Source organism: Chrysemys picta, chromosome 4 (assembly GCF_011386835.1).
Source record: "Chrysemys picta bellii isolate R12L10 chromosome 4, ASM1138683v2, whole genome shotgun sequence".
NCBI classification, from domain to species: Eukaryota; Metazoa; Chordata; order Testudines; family Emydidae; genus Chrysemys; species Chrysemys picta.
Window position 1 is genome coordinate 75768543 of NC_088794.1, and position 19374 is coordinate 75787916.

The following is a 19374-nucleotide window of genomic DNA, read 5'->3' on the forward strand; positions in this document are numbered from 1 at the left end:
GCAATGACTTACATTTTTGAGCCAGTCCCATGATTTGAAATGGCTTTGCCAATACCTGCTTAAATCCCTGTTCTCATGATCCCAGGTGTAGGTTAAAGGCAAGGGTGTGTTCTCCATTTTTAATATCCTTTTTGTTATTTTCCAGGTGCCTTCACTTGCATCCCTCTGATATTTCCCTTAAGGACATTCCTCAGATATATCTCTGCAATGAGACCCCGATGGAAGGGGTTGCTAAATGTAAATCTCAGATGTTTTGGAATGTTTGCTAAAACAGTTACCAAAAAAAGAATGGAACAACTTCTCCAGTTGGGACTTTTTTTACTCCCTATCATACAAGCTGCAGCAATAATATTTGGTAATGAAGTGTGACAATCTTATTAGAGCATCCCCTGTCCCAGAAGGATTTCCTGGATATAACAGGCCCCTGGCATTTTTTGCTTTTAGACCATGCTGATTCTCCCCTCCCACGTAACCCACACACACACAGAGCTCCCAGGGGACCTGTATTCTGAACTCTAACCTTGCTGACTTGACTTGACTCGGATCTTCCCCCAGAATAGGAAAAACCACAAAGAGTTTCATTCAGTTTCACTAGCATTAATAAAGTTTGAAAAGGAGGTAAAATAGAGAATGGCTTTGCTTCTGTGCTCAAAGCTGAACACAATAAGGAATCCCTATGGGATTTTAGACTAAACAGTTTCCAAGAATCCAGTCAAGTTTTGGAATCAACCCATCTGACTAGACCCTCAAATAGATATGCTATCAGACAGCCTATAGACCACTCCTTGTACTATAGGTCCTCTTGTATAATCATCTTCTACAGTAAGGAATAATCCATGCAGGGGGTGTAGTGGTTATTGCCAGGGCATAGAATATAGACACAAAGAGTTTACTAGGATGGAATGCCCCCCTGCAGCTCCTGTCTTTCAGAGAGGCCAGAATAAGGGCAGCCACACGCTGGTTGCAGGCATTCTGGCATGCTTTGGGGGCAGTGCTACCCACAGTTTGGCCTGTAATGTCAAATTTGGAGGGAAAAAATGGGGGTGGCTTATGCCTGCATTCTCACTCTAATTGTAATAAGCATGTTTCTCATTTTCATACCATTGCATTTCTTCTAACTGCTAGGGCTTCAGATGATCCAGCTAGGGACCTAATTTGCACTAAAGTTAAGCTCAGTGGAGCAGTAACTGTGTCTTACTCTTTATATGTTTGGATTTTTATAAACTGTACTAAAAGAGAGCCCATCCAAAGCTCTGGCCACCCTTAACAATATACCAAATAATTAAACAGACATATCAATTCCCGTTAGACCAAATCAAATAATACAGTAACAAAACTGCAAAAACAAATCAACTTCCCACAACATGTATTGGCACAGCACCTAGCGTAGTGATGTTACTGTAATACAATGAAGTTAGTTAGTCAAAATCAGATCCTTGAGAATAAAATATTTTGTTTTTTGGGGTTGTGATGAGGTATGCTTCCCACACTAGCCCTGCAAGAGCTGAGTTGGAGCAGGTGGGCCCAATCAGCTAATTAGTCTGCAAGCAGAGGGAGCTTTAGGATGGAGGCAGTTAATTAGAGAGAAGCTTACCTGCAAGAGACAGGTAGGGCTTCTATAAAGGGAAGGAAAATGGAAACCGAATGGGTAGCAGGTTGCAATTACTCCCTGGGAAGAGAGAGGAGTGTTGGAGGGGCAGCAGAGACAAGTTGTCCAAAGTTACTCCCTGGGAGGAGGGAGTGAAGAGACTGGAAATCCAGAGGAATAGGGAAGGTGAGAGGTTGACAAAGCTCTGGCTGGGATGATTTAGTTGGTGTTGGTCCTGCTTTGGGCAGGAGGTTGGACTAGATGATCTCCTGAGGTCCCTTCCAACCCTAATCTTCTATGATTCAGCCCAGGGAAAGGCAACAAGGTACCGGGAATGGACCTGAAGGGCTGTGTAGAGGGTCCCTGAGCCAAAACCCAGAGTAGAGGGTGGGCCCAGGTTCTCCTGCCAGCCACTGTAGGAGGGGCAGTGTGAGACAGTGAAGCTGAAGACTGCCTGGGATTGCTGGAGAGCAGGAACTTTGGTACACTCCCTCCAGAAGGGGAACCTCAATAGTGACCTGGCCAGAGGGCTGAGTCACGAAGAGGACAAGCTGTGGTTCCTGACAGCCAGAGAGGAACTGCTGGGAGGGGAGTTGGTCTGACTGAGCTAATCCCCAGAACTACCAGAAGCTGGTGCCATCCAGCAGTGAGTAGAGCAACCTATCCCGTGACTTGTATTCAGATCAAATCTGCCCCTGCTGGGCTGGTTCTGTAACAGATTCTGGAACCAGATGGAACCAGAAAAAAGGTGAGGCTCCAATTCAGCTGTGGCTCAACGATTGTGAGATTCTAGCTCTCCCATTGCTGTGCCTGTAGTTAATATGGGGGAAAAGAGAGGGCATTGCCCCCCACTCTTGGCTCTTAGTCTGGCAGCTTTCGGCAGCACTAGACTCCTTTCAACAACGAATTTTAAAGCTAAATGCTAACAATGGCTTTATTTTTAGTGATCTTGTACGTCCTCCCCTCTGTCTGTAAATGCTGTACACTATCTTTTTAAATCAGCTAGACGCTCAATTACATGATGCCCTGCCATTGACTTGTGTAACATGATCTTAATCTTGTGTTCCAAACATTCCCTGATGTATATGTGCAGCTTTAGAAAGTGCTCTATTAACTACTGTAGGAGTGAACATGGCTTCTCTATTATTAAATCAGCAAGACAGCAAAACACATTAACAAACAGTAGATGTCCTGAATCGTAGCCCAAACCAGATCTTTTATTTAAATCGGACTTTATCGCCAGACATGGGGAAACATAAGGAGGGCTTTTGCTGATGGAAAAGTGGCAGCTCACACTGGGAGATGCTAGAATTTCAGATGCTAGCAGAGCTATTGGATTCTAAAGCTAGTGTTCTAGTTTGAGGGTGTGGCCATGCAATTCAGTAGCAGCACAGGCCAAGTTTCCCAGCAGTAGTATACTGAAAGGCCCTTTGTGCTCATGGCATGCAAATCAAATGTCAGTCTGCCCATCTGGGTGAGTTCCCCTTCCTTTCTTCCCTAGTGAGATTTCAGGAGAGGAGGGGTGGCTGATGGTACATTGTTATGGAGTCTGTTGGTTGTGTACACAGCTTTCAAAACTAACTACATTAATGGGAGACTGATAGAAGATAGACAAGGGGCCTGCTGCTCTCTTGTGTGTTGTCCGGAAGAGCAGAAGGATGAAGGCGGGGGAGTGCGGGGGGAGAGAGAGACTGCAGTGACAGTGTATTGGTAATAGGGTGACCAGATGTCCTGATTTTATAGGGACAGGCCTGATTTTTGGGTCTTTTTCTTATAGAGGCTCCTATTATTCCCCCCCCCCCATCCCATGTCCTGACTTTTCACACTTGCTGTCTGGTCACCCTAATGGGTAATGTAATTAAGTCATAAGCATTTCCTACTGCTGAGCATCAGTCACATCATTAACCCTGATATTGGATCCTGCCTGTCAGTGACACTGTCTTTCAGATCTGGACCATCTTACCACTGACATTTCCCATTTGCAGTCCAAGCTGGCGCTGGATTTCCCAGTTATGTCAATGCATACATGAGGGGAAGATTTTAATTGGTTCTTGCTATGGATCAGGGTCATTATCTAGCTCAGTGGTTTGAGCATTGGCTTGCTAAACCTAGGGTTACAAGTTCAATCCTTGTTGAGGGAGCCATTTAGGGGAGGGGAGGGGATGGGGGGAGAGTGTCAGGGACAGTACTTGGTCCTGCTAGTGAAGGCAGGGGACTGGACTTGATGACCTTTCAAGGTCCTTTCCTGTTCTATGAAATAGTTAAAAATGCTATTGTTCCTCATGTAAAATATCCCCCGGTCTTGTTAATATTTCTTTTTTTCCCTCCTAAACCACTTTACCCAAAACAAAAGACAGTGGCTATAAAAGGGATTTTTAAAATATCCCCTTAATCCATTCTATGTGCTGTGCATGTAATCTCTACCAATGACTAGCCTAATGGGTCCAATTCATCCCTGGTGTAACTCCACTTTCTGTGATGGGGCTACACTATGGATGAACTTGGCCCAGTATATTTGGCCTATAATTTTACAAGCTTATGCTGGGATCTTGTAGGCTAAACATGGTCTGGCCAGCTTGCTGCTTAGATGGGTGACCTCTAGGGAAAGCTAGTGTTTGCAAGAAGTGTTGCTGGTGATTCAGTAAGAGGTGCACTTTCTGGTAAATCATTATTGACCCCACTGCACTAGCTGTGTCACTATGCTGCTGGATGCGGAATTTTATTCTCTACCCCCCCCCCCCCCACACACACACACACATGACCGCGGTCCCAGATAAGATGCAAGACTGTGGTCCTTAATATTTGTGGTCATTAAATAGTCCTTGGCATTCTTTGCAAGAGTGGGGAGTCCTGGCCAAATTCCAGTATGGATCATTGTTTTCTGTTTATCTTAATCCTCCTGCACTTTCAGTAGCATTGATTCTTTTTTGCTGTCCTAAACTCCTATTTTATGTTGCTGCATTTCACCCAAAGAGCTGGATGCGCTTCAGAGGTAAGCAAAGGGATCCGAATATAGATTTGTACACACGTAGTCAGGATTCAATTGTGCAAGGGGCTGAGAGCTCTGGCCCTTATTCAGTAAAGTGATTAAGCATATGCCTTACTTTGAACACAAGTAGTCCCACAGACTTCAGTAGAACTAGGTACAGTACATGCTTTAAATTAACCAGGTGTTTCAGTAGATCAGGGCCCGAATGCTCAGGACCTAGCAGGACTGAGCCCTGATTGAGATACTCAGTAAGGTAAAAAGAAACATTTTGGGTACCATCTGGATGAAAGGTTTTATATAAACGTAATGTCCTGGTCAGAATCCTAGATCCCTGATTGACTTCTTAAAAGTGTAAGAGTGTACACTCAACAACAGAGATAATCAGACCCTCAATTTGTTAGGGTTGTAAAAGAAGAAATTATCGACTTCCTTCTTTTTTTAAAAGGACAATTGTTATTGCAATTGGGATCATAGCTGTCCATATTGGGTCCTCAACCATCCTCCTTTCCAGCATTTCAGGATGGATCATTTCTTCACCAGAGGTCAGATCCTGAAGCTTTTACTCGGGCAAAGCCCTCACTGAAGTCAGTGGGAGGTTTGCCTGGTTAAGAGGTTTGCCCAAAGGTTGGATCCCTATAGAATTAATGCAGGGGCTGAACGTTAGGGGACTCTGAACTGAGCTTTAGAAATTCCTGAGAGTTTTTTTTTTTTTTTCCCAATGAATGTTCCTTGATAATCTATTCCCCCTCCCCCCCCAACCTTGTATTCAATGTGAACTGCTTTTCTATCTCATGTTACATCTGTACCATCCTTCCCCTAAAGTCATCAGTGTGGTATAGCACTGAGTGTTTCAACAAGGTTCATCATATATATAAATACATATACTCCCACGCACACAGAGAGAGAGAGAGAGAGAGAGGGGCTTTCATTATGTATTTCTCATGACCTGGTGTTAAGGGAGAGTGCACTAATTTTAGAAGTGTTAAAACAGAGACTTGAAATGAGACTACAATATAAAATCCTCATGGGCCAGATCCTGAACTGGCCTAAATTGCTGTAGCTCCAATTTACACCAGCTGAGGATTTAACTCCTATATATGCATATGTAACAAGCAACCTTATGTTATCTGCTTCTAAATTGCATGGTTTATTTCACTATCCAGACCTTGATTTGCCTCATGTAATTTATTTGTCAAAACCTCTGCTAATGGATGCTGGGAGGTAATCTTATATCTATTGATCTGGTCATTCATTTATTGATTATCCACTGTTCTGTCAAATGATCATCTCTGATCACTTGTCTTCATTATACTTTGAATTCCGGGAGCAGCTTGTGTACTTTACACACTGCCCATTATGCTAATGAGAATTATTGATATGTTAATTGTCTAGGTGGTGAGCTCAGGAATTGTAGATGACATAATCAACTTGCATGTCTTCAAGTTGTCTATTATGAGTATTCTGGAATAATTAGCAGTAAATATTGACATGTTGGTAGCGTTAGATAATTAATTTAATTCACATCAAAAGAACCAGAGACACTTTTGGAATAAAATAAAACACTCCAATACTCTGGATTTCTGACTAGTCCCTCCAGAAAATTAAAAAGACTCAGAAGATCAGTGTAAAAAGCTTGACTCGGGAGGACTATACAAATATAAAACCAAAGAGAGATTATAGCTAGAAAATTTTAGCCACCATCTCTTTCATATATTCCCCCAGAGAACAATTATGGGGGAGCAGAGCCCTAATGCTTTCCCCTACACTGACCACATGGGATGGGCATCCCTCCTCCTGATGAGCAATCTAGGGTCCTCATCCTTCAAATGCACATGTGCCTTGCTTTGCTACCATGAGCTATCATTTTGAAGTCAGTTGTTCCAGGTAGTAAAGTTGTGTTTGCAGAGGAGGTCACCAGCTGTCCTTTGTAGGGAATGCTTAGGGGTGGGAGGGGCATTTGGGCAGGCACTACCAATGATGGGAGGGGCATTTGGGCAGGCACTACCAATGATGGGGCTGTATGAGGTGGCCAGGGAGGGGTAGTACCGCTGATGGGGGGACTTATCATACCCTTTGGGGGTAGTCCATCCACTTTGGTCCCCACCTGTCACTCAGCACTCACCTGTGGCTCCAAGTAGCTGCAGCATGCGCAGCAGCCACACCCCGGGCAACAGCTTCAACAGGCCGGCCAAACCAGGTGAGTGTAACTGATGGGACTCAAACCCTCAGTGAATTTGGGATATGCCTACCCTGCATGCGACGTCAGCTCCGGCGGATTGGGCAAAAGAGATCTCTAAGATCCAACGGCCAAGAAGGTGGTTCTGCAACGCTCTGTGGAAAGCAAAGGACTTGACGAGGCACGAAAGATGTCAAGGCCATCCACTGCAACCAAAAAAGTTACCAGTCATGACGATTTTTCGTACCATTGGTGTCTGGCTTCTAAGGTTGAGAGAGTGGGCTTGCTCCCGTGCAACGGCTGTACCACTCAAAAGCTTTCACGCACAGGTCCTGTGCAAATCATTAGACGTCATCATCATCATCATACTACCCAAGTCCTGCAGCGATGGGGGAGGGGCAAAGTGACAGGTCGAGGTTACCACTGGGAGTCGTAGTCCCAATCCTGCACGCAGGCGGCCTGTGGATAGGTGGTCGTCCAGCTCCGTACTTGGGGCAGCAGAGTTGCCTGGCAGCATCCCAAGCGTCTGAGCAGCCCTCTTCAGGACACCACTGCTCACCCTAGTAAGGGAGGGGCCTAGAAAAGGTGGCCTAAAAATTGCCTGCCCTACAACAACTGGCCAGCAAGCCACGGCTGGCAGTTCAACCCAATCTGCGGCTGAAACCAAAAGAAAAATTTGAGAAAACTTACCATTGGTGTATGGAATGTTCGTACCCTCATGGATCGAGAAGCTGTTGCAAGACCTGAGAGAAGGACAGCCCTCATTGCTCGAGAACTAGTCCGTTATAACATCGATATAGCGGCATTAAGTGAAACAGGATTGCCTGGGGAAGGCTTCTTGAGTGAACCAGGAGGTGGTTACACCTTCTTCTGGAAGGGTAAGACTGAGACAGAGGACAGAATACACGGAGTTGGTCTGGCAATAAAAACCTTATTGATGCATCAACTCCCGGACCTTCCAGTGGGTATCAATGAAAGATTGCTGAAGCTAAGCTTCCCACTAAATGCCAAACGTCATGTCACCATCATCAGTGCATATGCACCCACCTTAACATGCTCTGACAACTCAAAGGAACAATTCTATGAAGATCTGGACAGACTGATCAAGGCTACACCTAACAGATAAACTACTCCTACTTGGAGATTTCAATGCCCGAGTTGGGGCTGACAGCAAGAGCTGGAAAGGAGTAATCGGGCCACATGGTGTGGGCAAATTGAACAGCAATGGACTACTCCTTTTGAGTCTTTGTTCTGAAAATGACCCGACCATTATTAACACTCTGTTCCGACAAGCGGACAAATACAAAACGACGTGGATGCACCCTAGGTCCAAACAGTGGCATCTGATAGATTATGCCATTGTTAGAAGGTGAGACATCCGAGATGTACTGATTACCAGAGTAATGCAAGGCGCAGAGTGCTGGACAGATCACAGATAGTCAGAATGTCTCTTCAACTCTACATCGTTCCTTCTCGGCACAAACGCCCTAAGCATGTGTGATCTACTTTCAATATAGCCAAACTGAAGGATGCTCAATGTTTCAACAAATTCCAGAAGAGTCTTGATGACAAACAGTTGTCCCATGGACAACTGATCGGTACTGTAACCGAAAAGTGGGACCAGTTCAAGCAGATAGTGACTGACACAGCAATAACATCTCTTGGACCAAAGAAAAGAACACATCAGGATTGGTTTGATGAGAACCAAGAAGAAATATGTTCAGCATTGGAAGTAAAGAGAAAAGCCTTTATCGAATGGCAGAATGACCCCTCCTCAGTCTCTAAACGGGACCATTTCAAGTACCTTCAGAGCAAAACACAGAAAGACCTCAATCACATACAAGACAACTGGTGGGAGAGCAAAGCCAAAGAAATTGAGCACTATGCTAAGAGCCACAACTTAAAGATGTTCTTTAGTGCTTATTAAGATTGTCTATGGACCCTTTCAACCAAGGACCACCCCATTGCTCTCATTAGACAACACAATGCTGATTAAAGATAAAGAAGGCATCAACGAAAGATGGCGAGAACACTTTAGCAACCTTCTCAATAGACCATCAACTGTGAATAATAATGTCCTTAATGAAATTCCACAACAACCTGCTCTGTCAGATCTTGACTTTCCGCCCACTATAGATGAGATTAAGAAAGCTGTTAGCCAGATGAGTTCAGGGAAAGCTCCTGGAAAAGATGGGATACCAGCAGAGAGATATAAAGCAGCAGGTCCAGCAGCACTAGCAGCGTTCCACAGCGTGATCATCAACATCTGGGAGGATGAAGACCTACCACAGGACCTTTGCGATGCTACTATTGTCTCTCTTTTCAAGAACAAAGGCAGCAAAGCAGAATGTGGAAACTATAGAAGCATATCCCTCCTCTCTGTTGGAGGGAAGATCATTGCCTGCATCATCTTGAACCGCCTAATAGCCAGTATTTCCAAGGCAAATCTACCTGAAAGTCCATGTGGTTTTCAACCTGGCCGAAGCACAGTCGATATGGTGTTTGCTGTCAGACAAATACAAGAGAAGTGCATTGAACAGAACATGCACCTGTATGCTGTCTTCATATATCTGACAAAGGCGTTTGATACCGTCAACAGGGAAGCCCTTTGGACCATTCTAACGCGACTTGGCTGCCCAAGAAAATTTGTCCAGATTATACGCCTTTTTCATGACAGCATGACAGGCAAAGTATTGTCTGATGGAGCCACATCAGCCCCCTTTAACATCACCAACGGCGTGAAACAAGGATGTGTTCTTGCTCCTGTCCTATTTAACCTATTCTTTGCATGTGTCCTTAACCATGCACTGAAAGATCTGGACCGAAGTATATACTTGAAACACCGGCACGATGGTTCACTTTTTGACCTCCGTCGCCTGAATGCAAAGACTAAGACAGTGCAGAAACTCCTTCTTGAGGCACTCTTTGCTGATGACTGTGCCCTCATGGCTCACACTGAAAATGATCTTCAGCACATTGTCAACAAGTTTGCTGAGGCCTCGCAACTTTTCGGACTAACTATCAGCCTCGGAAAGACAGAAGTTCTCCATCAACCTGCACCTGGATCAAATGCTTCTGTCCCGAGTATCTCCCTCAATGGCACTCAGCTGAAAGTAGTGGAGAACTTTTTTAATATCTGGGTAGTGTCATATCCAGTGATGGATCACTGGATAATGAGATCAATGCACGAATATCCAAAGCAAGCCAGGCACTTGGCTGTCTGCGTGTCAAAGTTTTAAATCACCACAACATCCGGATGTCAACAAAACTGCTTGTGTACAGAGCTGTTGTTCTTTCATCTCTTTTGTACGGGTGCGAAACATGGATACTATATAGGCGTCACATCAAGCAGCTCGAAGCATTTCACATGCGCGGTCTCCGCAATATCACGAAGATCTGCTGGCAAGACAAAGTGCCCAATCTTGAAGTCCTCAAGAGAGCCCAGATGACAAGCATCGAAATGAAGTCACAGCTACGTTGGACCGGACATGTCAGCTGCATGGATGCCAACAGAATTCCCCGCCAGCTTCTGTATGGTGAGCTCTCCCAAGGTATCCGGCATATAGGTCGTCCATGGAAACGTTACGAGGACACCATTAAAGCCAATCTGCAGTACAGCAGTATCAAACCTAGGGACCTTGAGGACGCCGCCAGTGACCGAACACAGTGGTGTGCAACAGTCAGAAATACATGCATCGCCTTTGAGGAAGACCGCTGCCGGCATCTACAAGAGGCACGCGAACGACGTCACAGAGCATCAGCAGCGCACAATCCACTGACTGTGAACTTCCCATGCATCATCTGCAGCAAAATGTGCACCTCTAGAATTGGCTTGTGCAGTCACCAGAGGGCACACCATAAGATCAACAACTGATGATCTGCACAGATTTGTCATCATCGGATTCGATGGACTACCAAGAAGATACCAATGATGGAAAGGGGAAAATGAGGGAACTGGGGAAACTGCCTGAAGGATTGTTATAATACAATTTAAAAAATAAAATGAGCTAAACAGAGGGGAAAAAAACGACGATAGCTATTTTTTTCCAAGCAAAAGGCAAGGATTATATTAAAAAAACAACCAAGATTTAAAATGAAGAACAAATATATGGAACAGGCTAGTCTAAATATCCATTTTAAAAACATATAAAATGGCAAGGTTGTATCTGCCACTGCAGTCTGTCACTCTGCAGAGCTCCATTGACTTCAGGGTGGGTTTATACTGGAGGGACTGAGATGAGAATCTGGCCCTATAGCTCTGATTTTGGGTTGTGTTCTGGCTCATTTACAGCAAAAGCAGCTAAAACCCTGCAGCTGGGAATTCCCCTAGCACTGGATCCTGAGAAGCTGTTCCCTGGGAGGTGTAGGGTTGGCACATGTCTGGTGGGGGGCATGTTGGGAGGGGTCTGTATTGGAGATGGATGGAGCACGTGGCACTCCAGCTATTCTGGGTCAGCAGGCTGGCTAATAGAAGGCTGCCGTAAGTTGCTGTAAGTTAATATAGTTCTAGGTAAAGGGGGAAAAGGTAAAGATGCCTTTGCCCTTCCTCCTAGGCTAAAGCTACTGAGAGGTGCAGCTCTGAACTGGGCCCTATGTGTTTAATATGGGCAGACCATGAATAACCATAATAATTACCTATTAATATGTGAGGGGTGCACATGCTGAGGGTAAGTCTGATGGCTTAAGACACGGCCCCCATTGTTGGTCTATGTATCAACGTCTGCTCCTGGTGGCATTGTACTGGAGCCCTAAACTGAGTGGCCTCTGCATGCCTGTTAACAGTAGAGCATCGGCTTCCCGGCATGGGCCTGGATCTGCTGCATTGTGGGGGGGTGGCCTGGCTGAGATTGCAAGGCACAAGGAGGGGAGAGGGATGGCTCATTGTGCCCTCCCCTTTGTGCATCGGTGCAGGGCCAGGCACACTAACATGCCAAAGACAGAGAGGTGTATGAGGGAGGTTCTTCTAATTAGCAAGGATGGAATGCAAACAGGGAAAGGGAAATGGAGGCTGAACATCAGGATCAGTTTCCTGACAGGGAGTTCTACTAGAGTGTGGAATAGTCTCCCAAGGGAAAGGGGGAAGCCCCCTTGCTTGAGTCATTAAAAGTGAAGTAGACAAAGCACCTGGTGATTTACTGTGTTGTAGGGGACAATCCTGCATTGTCCGGGGAGGGACAAATTGACCTAACAGGTCTTTTCCATCTCTAATTTCTGAGTCACAAGCACTAACTTACAGTAAAACCATATTTCACATTGAATGAGAGCTAAAGAGAAGGGGGCCACTTGCAGACAGCTGCTCTGTGAGGAATAGAATTAGAAGGAAAGGGCCTGCTCTGTACACAGCACTCAGGGCCGCCCAGAGGGGGGGGGCAAGTGGGGTAATTTGCCCCAGGCCCCGCGAGCCCTGGCCCAGCGGCAGTCCGGGTCTTCAGCGGCATTTCGGCGGCAGGTCCTTCAGTGCTGCCAAAGATGCGGAGCAACTGAAGGGCCCCCCGCTGCCGAAATGCCTCCGAAGACCCGGACCGCCACCGGGTGAGTACAAGAGCCGCAGCTCTCCCACTTTGCCCCAGACCCCCTGAATCCTCTGGGCGGCCCTGACATCACTAGAATATACTAAGATTCTAGCTGGTTATTTGAGCAAAAGAGCAAAAATTCCTGTGCAGCTTCTAAAATATTGACTCCAAAATCTGGCAGAGGAGGAGGATTTAACATGACTAGCTTAGTTATACCTAAAGAAGGATCCCAGTTTTTGAAAGTTAGGTCCTTAATGGGATGTCTCAGTTCTGCATCTGGATGCTCCTATGGGCACTTTTGCACACAAAGAAGGAACATCTCCAGATACTATTCATAATATTAACTGCTTGCATTCATCAAGTACACAATGTAACTGTCTGAGGGATAGACTCCAGGAAGTCAAAAACAAGGAGATCTAGGTAACAGATTATAGCCACTGGATAGAGGCCTGAGACTAAGTCTGGCTACTTCTATAGCATAATGAAAGACATCACTTTGTTTAGGTGACCCCAGTTACTGTGGGCTCTGGAACCCCTGGCGTTTAAGGGACTGGCAAGGCTTTTCTCTTCAGAGGTTAATATGTGGCTCCTTGCATAGGCGCTGACTCCGAGGCGGGAGCTACAGATGCTAACTTTCCAATATGCTGTGGGGTGCTCACTGCTCAACCTCCTGCTCTGCCCCAGGTCCTGCCACCACTCCACCCCTTCCCCCAAAGCCCCTGCCCCTTCCCCCGAGCCTGCCATGCCCTCGCTCCTCCCCCCTCCCCACCAGAGCCTCCTGTGCACTGCAAAACAGCTGATTGTGGCAGGCTGGAGGGAGGGGGAGGTGCTGGGGGTGGGAGGGGCAGAGCTGATGAGGGGGCTGCTGACATATTACTGTGGCTCTTTGGCAATGTTCATTGGTAAATTCTGGCTCCTTCTCAGGCTCAGGTTGGCCACCCCTGCCATATAAAGATAGTGCAGGGATGGGTGGCTTATAAATGCTTACAATATGCCCCCTTTACATGCCAGGTGTGTCCATTTGAGCAATCATCATGTGGAACTGTGGATGGGAAGATTTGACTCTGTTTTCTAAGCTGAATAAAGTTGGAGTAGTTGAAAGAGCTTCTAGCTTGCTGTAGAACTAAGATCAAAACTTTAGACAGCCATAATGATGAGGGATTCTAATGGGCAGATGGATACATGCCAATATGCTAATGTGCATGTTTAACTTGAATGCTAATGATGAAGATGATTTTATAGATGTTTTGGGGACCTACATTTATCATTTTGTCATGATATATTAAAAACAAGATTATTATTATTTTGAATGCATCACAAAGCTGTTGCTAAGCACAATGCTAAACTTGCTGACTTGTCTAAGTGGCAGCCAGTCATTTATAAAACACTGCAGTATATTATTACAAGTTTTTGTCCTTAATTAACATAACCCTGAATTTTCATTTCCATCAATCCTGCCAGCAGGCCTGACGCCTGAGCTCATATAAATGACCAGAATTATTTTTTTCCCCAGAATACTGCCTCCCAAGTGAAGCCAGAAGGTTTAGATTATATTTGGAGACATTAGTAGATTTTGTTTTTTTTCTCCTGCATATCAAACCAGTCTAAATTTCTGGATTGTGATGAATTAAACTAAATGAGTCGTACAAAGTTTGCTGGTTAGAAACAGGTTATCAATACAATATTTGAGGCTTGGTCTTCCCAAGTGTTGAGTACCCTCAACACCCATAGATTTCAAGTTCTCTTGAAGAACATGCCATGTGAGTAGTCCTTAGTCAAGCATTAATGAAGATCTACAGCATTGCCAATGGCCGGTGAGGGCATTTGGCACCTTTCAAGACCAAACCCTTTATGCTTAGAGTAACAGATTAGTGCCTTTTCATATTCAAAATGTCCTGAAGGGTTTAATATAATTTTGTAGGAAAATGTGGAAGCTAATAACAATAACTTTCACTTATATGGTACCTTTCTTCTGGGGATCTCCAAGGACTTTACAAACATTAGAGAATTAAGCCTCACAGCACCCCTGGGAGGTAGGTATTATAAACCCCACTTTACAAATAGTCCACAGAGATTAAGTGACTGGCCCACAGCTGCACAGAAAGTCAGTGGCGAGTTTCACATAGGACCCCAAAATCCTAAGACCCATTCCCCTGCTCTAACTATGTACACAGCCTTAGGAAATATATCCTATTTTACGAGAGAGGGGATTACTGAGAAAGACACCTGGATTATCCTAAAAAATGCCATGATGAGTTCTTTAACTTCCATGAAGATAGCCACTTGAAAAGACCGAAGGGGCCTTGGTTTAATATCTAATCGTACCCCACCCCATTTTAGTACTGCGTACGAAATCTAGCCCTGGTGTGGGATGTGAACTCATAACCTTTCAGAGGCAAAAGTGCTACAAAATGAGCCACACAGACACCATCATCACTTAATCCCATTTAATAGTATTAAATGGTATTTTACGTCGACACACTGGGATGTTTAGAACTAGAGGATTATGATGACTTCATTGCAGGCAGACACAGAAGCTGCACTTGGGGAAAATCCCTCAGGGAAAAAACACACGTATCTGTTTAGAATAGTAAAGGGAACACTAGAAACTATGGCCAGTAGCATGGATACACACCTCAATGTGCTTTCGCTACACACCTGACTCTGTGCAATTTTAGTCAAGGGCTATAGAGAGAAATTTTCATAAAGTTGTTATACCTGTGTATGTAACTTTCTCATATACATCTAGCTAATCTGTTTACTAAAGTTGAGAATATAGGCCAGTCCGCTCTGTTATATTAGTGTAATTGCCAGTGAAGACAAGGGGAGCAACACCCGTGAAACTGAGTGGAGAATATGGATTTATCTTTATACTGTACATAGTTCCTTACTATATTTTTGACTATGTTCCCCTATTCATGATACCCTGTGCTGCTACTATACATTGAGGATCCATGTAGGTACTGAGCACCCTGAAGTATTTACGGGCTTATCCTTACAACATCCTTGTGAGGTAGGGGAGTGGTGTTATCTACCAGTTTCATCAGGAAACTAGTCACACAGGAAGGATGTGGCAGAGTTGGACGTTGAACACAGATTGCATGAACTGAGTACCAGCCCTGTGTCTTTACCAGAAGACACCGTTCATTTTCCATGACTTGTAAGCAGTTCATACCATGTCAAGGTGGATCAGAATAGATTGCAGCTCATAAATTAGAGGGTGGGGTGAAGAACCTCTAGAAAATGTGTTGATTCCTACATCACTGGAAATCCACTCCTTTAACTGTATTGGACTTGTTCTTGCTCCTATAGAAGCCAATGGGAGTTTTGCCCTTGAGTTAATTAGGAGCAGGAACAGGAGCACTGTACTGAAGGGTTGAATAGAAAGAAGCTCATTCACAGCCCTAGAACCTCTCTTGCCTCCCTTTCTCCTGCTCCCAGCCCACTCTCTTCAATGACCATGGAAACCCTTCTTCTTGGTAAATGCTGAAAGAGGCTCCTGCCCACCTCACTGTACTGCTGGCCCCATATCCCTGCATGAAACTTCTCTGGCTTTCATGCTTGTTCTTCCCTATCTCTGGCCCGAGCAGCTGATATACACTGTTACTTTCTCTTGCTGGCCTGGGAGAGTTGTTTGAAGCCAGCAGAAGGGTGAAAAATGGTCTCATGGGGAGCACAGGGCAGGGGCATGTAAGTTGTGGCATAGGAGTGGTCTGGCAGATGGACGGACCTTGCACTTCCTGCAGCATTGACCCAGCCACACCTCCCAGTGGTGGAAACCCCTCCTCATCTCTGGCACAGAGAAACAGTCATCAGCTGTCGGAATTAACTTGTTGTCAAGTTGACATCCCCTTGGGAATTTCCTATTAACGGTTAAAGCTGCATTCAAGAGGTAACAAATGATAAAGATTAGATATTAAAATAGAACTCTTATTTTAAACAACAAAATACAGTAATCTTTCCAAATAATGTGAAATCCTCATCAATAAATCTCTAGCCCACAAGCTAGTCTGACTCTATTAAACATGAATTACAAGAACTCGGCCAGTACCCAGCAGTATTCTTGTGCTGATTATTTGAAGACAATTTTAGAAACAATTTGGCAGTTTTTGGCTCTTGTAAACTGACTTCTTAGCCAGAAGAACTTGTGCACTCAGCAGTCTCTGCAACTATTAAATGTATCCTGTTAGTTTTTCTGAAAGTTAAAGTTTATAACACACGTGCAAATTTATTCACCTACCTACTACACATGCAGGAATACTTCCTGACATGAAAGGTATAAATTTTCTTAATGAATAAGAGCAACAGTTTCCCAAGAAAGCAAAAGAGATTGAAATGTTGTTGTGAACTAATGCTGGTCTTTTAATCCCTACTTGTTCCAGAGTGACAGTCTACCTTCCTAAAATGGGCCTGCTCCTGCTCCCACTGAAGCCAAGGATTTCAGTAGGATCCGATTGGGCCCTTAAACGGCAACTATAAATATATTATGGAAAGGCATTACAGAGTCCTAAAGCTCGGGTTAGGTGACCCTGATTGTACTTCACAAGGACTGTAAGTGCCACAGACTATCTTTGTTTGACTTTTTTTTTTAATATAAATGATAATGATAAAATCTGTTATTTTCAAGTGATGCCAGGAAGACAGGTGAAGAGGAAAGGCTCTTTAAGAAGTTAGTGTGACCCAGGAACCCCCCAATGCCAACTGGCAAGGAGGTTACAAGAATATCCTGATCCTGGTAAGTACATTCTGGTTCACCAAAGCATGTTGTATGAAGTCTTATAAGAAAGCCAGGGTCACACTGGTCAATAATATTGTTGAGAAATGTATGTACAGATAATAAATAAGGAGGTATGTATGTATACTGAAAATATGTTCCAAAGTCTATATCAAGGCAGAGTTGACAAACAAGTTTTCTGTGAGACAAAAGATGTTTGTTCATTTGTCTCTCTGTCAGCATGTAATTAAGCATTGTAAGCCAACACAATGGTAACCCTATTTACATAGGAAGTCAAGGGAGGGGATGTGAAATTAACAGGGAGGCAGCACACCAGAGAATAAGCCACAGGGGGTCATCCTGACTCTGGGTTCAGACAATGAACTTTTGGGGATATAAGGAGATTATCCTGCACCTAGAAATTCATGAAAACAAAATTTCAACCTGCCCTGGATGAAACACTGCAAAGGACGATTGGGGTGAGACAAACTTCCTTATGTTAGCCTGTTAAGTTAAAAGCAACAGAGGGTCCTGTGGCACCTTTAAGACTAATAGAAGTATTGGGAGCATAAGCTTTCGTGGGTAAGAACCTCACTTCTTCAGATGCAAGACAGTTAGTCTCTAGATACCATGTTATAATTTTGTTTTATGTGTAACACTTTTGTTTCCATTATTCTTACTCACTGTCTCTAGAATCTTTGATGATAAACTTATTGTTGTTTTCACTATGAATATATCTCAGTGCTGTGATTATAATACTGGGAGAGGATCATGAGCTGAATCATACAGGCTGGTTCCCTTGGGTACAGCAGACCTGGTATTACTGTGAGTGTTAAGTGGAGAAGGGGCTGGACACTACAGGGGAACACTTCAAAGGGATTTAGGGTACAGCTACCATTAACTTGCAAGGTAAAGGAAGGGCTGGCTTAGCCCAGAGGAGAGTTCTAGGGTGGCTAACAGCTTTGAGGTGTCAGGGAGCTGACAGCCAGTTCAATGCCTTAACTAACTGTGGAAAGGAGAAAGTCTGTCAAGGTTCACGTTCTATTTGCCTTTAGTTCTGCCCCCCTTTCCAGGCTGCAGTACAAGGACCCATTCGTACAGGTGTGCTACCAGATGCACAAGGGGTTTGGACTCACTGCCCCTTGCCATGCATCCATTCCAGCTGTTCCTTGGGCAATAGGATCTGGCCCAAAATAAGTTAACAAGAACTTAATTGCTATCAGTGCCTAGATACTACTACAATGTGTTACTGGAAAAATCAGTATTGTCAACCCCAAGCTCAAAAATGTTTCTAGGAGTTGGGGATTTACACAAAACACCCTAAATCACTGGCAACATACACACTGTTACTATCATTTCAGCTTAGCTTGTAATTGTGTATGAGCCACTTTTCCCTTTGAGTGTGAACATGGGTGGCAGCATATTATTTGTTTGCATGTGATAGGAGAAGTGTGTGAATACAATCAACAAGGAGTCTGGTGGCACCTTAAAGACTAACAGATTTATAACTTAGATTGATAACTAAATTTGTTAGTCTTTAAGGTGTCACCAGACTCCTTGTTGTTTTTATAGATACAGACTAACACGGCTACCCCCTGATACTTGTGAATACAATGTGAGTGCAACTAGGAACCACATGCTTAGAATGAGCTCTATGTACGGCAGTGGAGTTGCTTGCTATGGTTTTTGTGTCTGCTGCTATTATTATTACATGCATTTCTGTAACGCCCATCACTGTAATGTCTGGTCACAGAGATAGTGTGTTTGGTGGGTGAGTGACAGGAAAAGAACTGGACAACAGTTCCTTGATGAGAGTTTGAGGTAGGCCCTGGGCTCTGAATAATCCAGGAAGATGGGAGTTGCAGTGGCAGGGAGAAGATGCACTGTTACCTCTCTCTGCCAGTGTATGCACCAGGCAAGGGAGGAGAGGGTGTAATGATCCCCTCATGTGTGCAGCAGGCTGGGGAGCAGGGGTAACTGGTAACTACCCTCACATGCATCGGGCTAGGAAACGGGATGCAATGCTAACTCCCCTCGCTGTGTGGCCGGCTGGGGTGCAGGATTAACAACACCCTCTGCTCCCTAGTCTGGTGCATGCATGGGCTGGAATCTCCGCCCCAGGGTCTCCAGCAGGGGAAGAGGGAGAGATGGGCACCGGGCACAGGAGCCGAGTGGGCGGGCCCGCAGCCAGGGTCCCGGCCGGGGCTGCTGCGCTCTGTGGCTGCGCGGAGGGCCCCTCCCCCGGCCCCGCCCTCGTCTCCCCCTCCCCCCCGCCCGGGCCCGGTTCGGGCGGAGACTTGCTCGCGCACGGAGCAGGCGGAAAGGAAAGTTTGCGGAGCGGCCGGCGCGGGGCCATGTGGCTGCTGTGGCTGCTGCTGGGCTCGGCGGGTGAGT

At 45.0% G+C, this 19374-nt stretch overlaps 1 protein-coding gene across 6 annotated transcripts in view; it reads left to right on the top strand.

The window, feature by feature from the left end:
• Positions 1-19151: 19151 nt before the first annotated feature.
• LDLRAD3 (low density lipoprotein receptor class A domain containing 3) overlaps positions 19152-19374 on the top strand; it is a 182911-nt gene continuing 182688 nt past the window's right edge. For 2 of the 6 annotated variants that reach the window (XM_065592767.1, XM_065592769.1), the window contains exon 1: positions 19152-19368. In XM_065592767.1, coding sequence (XP_065448839.1) covers positions 19335-19368 — 34 coding nt within the window. In that variant the 5' untranslated portion in view covers positions 19152-19334. The remainder of the gene's footprint in view (positions 19369-19374) is intronic. The other 4 variants (XM_065592770.1, XM_065592766.1, XM_065592772.1 and 1 more) reach the window with 4 other exon arrangements.